Here is a 1447-nt window from a genome sequence, read left to right as displayed (position 1 = left end):
TTTTATATAGATTGTGTGTGTACACTGTAGTTCAGTCAGTGTTAAAATTTTCTTAGTGCTCCACCGGCTTTCTAGTCACTAACTTACTCCTGGCAGGATGATTTTTATTAAATTATTCATTTTTTTTAGTGTGTCAGTGTGTATCAGTTAATTCTCAGAATGCCTAGTCTTCACTTGACATCAGGTAAAGGGTATCAGCTGTTCTTCCATGCAAACTTCTCATTGTCAGTCGTGACAAAACTCATGAGGGTTTTTTTCTCTCCTTTTGTCTGCAGAAAGAACTTCCTCAGATAGAAACTTTTTCTACTCTTTCACCTATCCCGGGATTCACAAAGTGGCTTGTTGGTCTCCTCTCCTCACAGACAAAAGAACTGGAAAAAAATGAACTTTTCACAGAGTCAGAACGGCAACAAATCTCCGAGATCACAGGGGACCCTACTACTGAAACGCTAAAGAAACTCTTAAACAACAACGAGTGGGTGAGATCAGAAAAACTGGTCCACGTGCTGCGTTCCCCACTGCTGAGGCTCTGCGCCTGGTATTTGTACGGGGAGAAGCACCGTGGCTACGCCCTGAACCCCGTGGCCAACTTCCACCTGCAGAACGGGGCGGTGCTGTGGCGCATCAACTGGCTGGGGGACAGCAGCCCGCGGGGCCTGGCCGCCGCCTGCGGCATGATGGTCAACTACCGCTACTTCCTGCCCCACGCCGCCGCCAACAGCGCCGCCTACCTGGGCTCCCAGCACATCAGGGCCTCCCAGCAGGTCCTGGCCCTGGTGGCTCAGTTCCAGCAGAACAGCAAGCTTTAGTTACAGGAAGAGGCGTTTTCACCTCCGCCCTGTCGGTGTTGAAATGAGGATGTGGCTTGTGAAACAAATCGGTGCAGCGCGGTACGATGCAGAATGATGTAGATTATCTGTTTTCTGGCTTGCATTGCCAGTCCACATCTGGTGGAGTCCCTGCAAGTTCTAGGCATGCATTATGTGCAAATGGGTTGTAGGTGTATATTAAAGGGCAAGTAAAATTCTCTCAATCAGTTACAACTCAGTGGTAGCTTGAATGGAAAATACCTGAGCCATACCATTCTGCTATTGATAATAAAACACTATAAACTGTCTTTGAAAAGGAGCTGTGCTTCTTTGACAGAACATAGATAGTTCAGTACCAAAGTACATGAAAAGAACTGCTGAATGAAGGTAGTTTTTTTTTTTTGTCAAGCATATCATTAAAACGGTAATCTACAATTTAATTTCAATAATACCTGTCTTTTTCACCTTCAAAAACTCTCACATAAAGCCTCTTGGTAGTTTCCTTTTTCAAACCCACTGACTCCTTGCTTTGCTGGAGCATGGAGAAGCCTCGCAGTAATGTTGAAAAATCAGGATGTCTCAGTGCAGCAGGTATGTAGCATTACAGTGGCACTTTTGTCTGCTAAAATATGATGAAC

General features: G+C 45.4%; 1 protein-coding gene across 1 annotated transcript; it reads left to right on the top strand.

The window, feature by feature from the left end:
* Positions 1-275: 275 nt before the first annotated feature.
* On the top strand, positions 276-809 carry LOC103780002 (malonyl-CoA decarboxylase, mitochondrial-like; the record flags this gene model as incomplete). The annotated part of the gene is made up of 1 exon (XM_008947650.1): positions 276-809. A coding segment is annotated over one exon (534 nt), but the record flags the coding sequence as incomplete, so codon positions are not given.
* Positions 810-1447: the final 638 nt, after the last annotated feature.

Source organism: Merops nubicus, unplaced genomic scaffold (assembly GCF_000691845.1).
Source record: "Merops nubicus isolate BGI_N331 unplaced genomic scaffold, ASM69184v1 scaffold9299, whole genome shotgun sequence".
Taxonomy (NCBI): domain Eukaryota; kingdom Metazoa; phylum Chordata; class Aves; order Coraciiformes; family Meropidae; genus Merops; species Merops nubicus.
This window is presented reverse-complemented; position numbering and strand designations above follow the sequence as displayed.